We start from the raw sequence: 2,065 nt of genomic DNA on the forward strand, positions 1-2,065 counted from the left end.
CACTTCGATAAAATAGGATTAAGAGAAAAAACTAATCAAATTTACTACGTGCTAAAACTAAACTTTGAATACTTAATGGACCAATTATTAAACACAAAATGAGACAACTCAGTTGATAAAAATATTATTTTCCCATCTAATCGATATGTCTGAAAAAATATTAAGACTTTGACGAAAAATAGACTCAAAATAAAAATGCCTCACATAACATAACATATTCCAAAATCCTCATAACGACCTTTGGATCTCAACATCCTCATTTTAATTTTGACACCATTATTTTATTATGTTATTACAGAGAAAGGTTACACATAGTTTGAATTTTGTGTGAAATAATTATATCTACGTACATAATTTCATACACCGACCCAACTAGAATTTTATAGCCGTACACATCCTGAAATGAAACCTGTGCGGTGCCTATGAGTTCATATTCATACGGTGTTGTGCGAATAATAACAATTTTACGTGGAACAAGAAATACCCACAATTTCTCCGCACAAAAAGCTCGGATATTGCATCTATAAATAAACCCACAATCCCAACACACTCCCATATTCAAACCAGATACGACTTTTGTACCAAAACAACTTATTTTGATTATTAAAATAAGTAGAAAAATTCTCAGTTTTCTTTCAGACTAAATACACAATATGGCAGCTGCAGCAACGGGGATGCAAATGATCTGTGGAGCTGGTTTTAATTCAAGAACAGTTGGTTTGAACCAGTTTGTACCTTTGAAGAGCGCGTCACTTTTTAAGAGGGATTTAAAGTTCAGAATTCGAAGCATGGCTGAGGTATATATATAATGTGAAACTATTGAATGATTGTGGTTAAATAACAAAAAAAGTGATCCGCAGATCTTATAGTACTACTTATGCAAAGTTTATGATGTACATTTTTTAAGTAAATAATATATATTAATTAATAATATTGGAGTTTATTAATTCTTGATTCAACAGGATGGTGATGATGTCACTGGAGAGAAAGAAAAAGCAGCAGTTCCAATTCCTCCTAAGTTGTTTTCAACACCTCCTGCACCGCCGCAACCCGAGGTTAATTCAAATCCAAACAATATTTCTTGTTGTTACAATTAATACGATACATAATACATTCATTATTCATATATTCACATGTGAGCTCAATCTACGTGCATGCAGGAAAGCACCAAGATTACAAACATAATGGCCTTTGACGGGCCTGGCCCGGAGAGGATCAACGGTCGTCTAGCCATGATCGGATTCGTGTCAGCCATCGCAGTAGAATTAACCAGAGGACAGGATATCTTCTCGCAAATACAAAACGGAGGGATCCCGTGGTTTCTCGGGACGACTGTTTTGCTATCCGTGGCATCACTTGTGCCGTTGTTTAAAGGAGTGAGCGCGGATTCGAAATCGCGGGGATTGATGACATCTGATGCAGAGCTTTGGAATGGAAGGCTTGCAATGGTAGGATTGATAGCTTTGGCTTACACCGAGTATGTCAAGGGTGGGACTCTTGTCTGAATGTTTTGTGTATGATAGTGTTAATATCGTGTGGTGTGTAGACTGTAAACAATGATGTATATTTGAATAATATAAGTGAGAATGTTTGATTAAATAATTTTCAGTTTTTTTTTAATATTTGAACAGTAATTACTAAATTTTTATCTAACAAAAGACGTTGATATAATTTTTTTATTCTACTAAAAAAATAAAAAAATAAAGAAACATAATTATTTAATCAAGCAAAAGATGGAAATCACATGCTTTTTGATTACTTTTGTTGTTCATATTATTATAATTGTTATTATTATTTTTTTATTTTTTGCATTTTTTATTATTACTATTACCATCCTCATTAATATTATATTTAGATTTTATAATGTTAATGAACAAGTGTTTTTAATTTTTCAAACATTTTTTTTATGCAGAATATGTTTTCCTAAATAATTGCAATCATTATGATATCGTTTTATTAATTTTTTTTTTATTTATTTTTGTGTTGAGTGCTAATGTCAACATGTTAATTGGTTTAGTAACAATAATATTTAGATATCAGTAGAAATGAGTTAATTAAATTAAAA

At 31.5% G+C, this 2,065-nt stretch overlaps 1 protein-coding gene across 1 annotated transcript; it reads left to right on the plus strand.

Annotated features, from left to right (window-relative positions):
* Positions 1-540: 540 nt before the first annotated feature.
* On the plus strand, positions 541-1,602 carry LOC142534245 (early light-induced protein 1, chloroplastic-like). The gene is made up of 3 exons (XM_075641186.1): positions 541-797; positions 963-1,055; positions 1,161-1,602. Exons 1-3 carry the CDS (start codon positions 654-656, stop codon positions 1,503-1,505), a joined length of 582 nt encoding a protein of 193 aa, XP_075497301.1. The 5' UTR covers positions 541-653; the 3' UTR covers positions 1,506-1,602.
* The last annotated feature ends 463 nt before the right edge of the window (positions 1,603-2,065 follow it).

The sequence above is a fragment of the Primulina tabacum genome, unplaced genomic scaffold, assembly GCF_025594145.1.
Source record: "Primulina tabacum isolate GXHZ01 unplaced genomic scaffold, ASM2559414v2 Contig436, whole genome shotgun sequence".
NCBI classification, from domain to species: domain Eukaryota; kingdom Viridiplantae; phylum Streptophyta; class Magnoliopsida; order Lamiales; family Gesneriaceae; genus Primulina; species Primulina tabacum.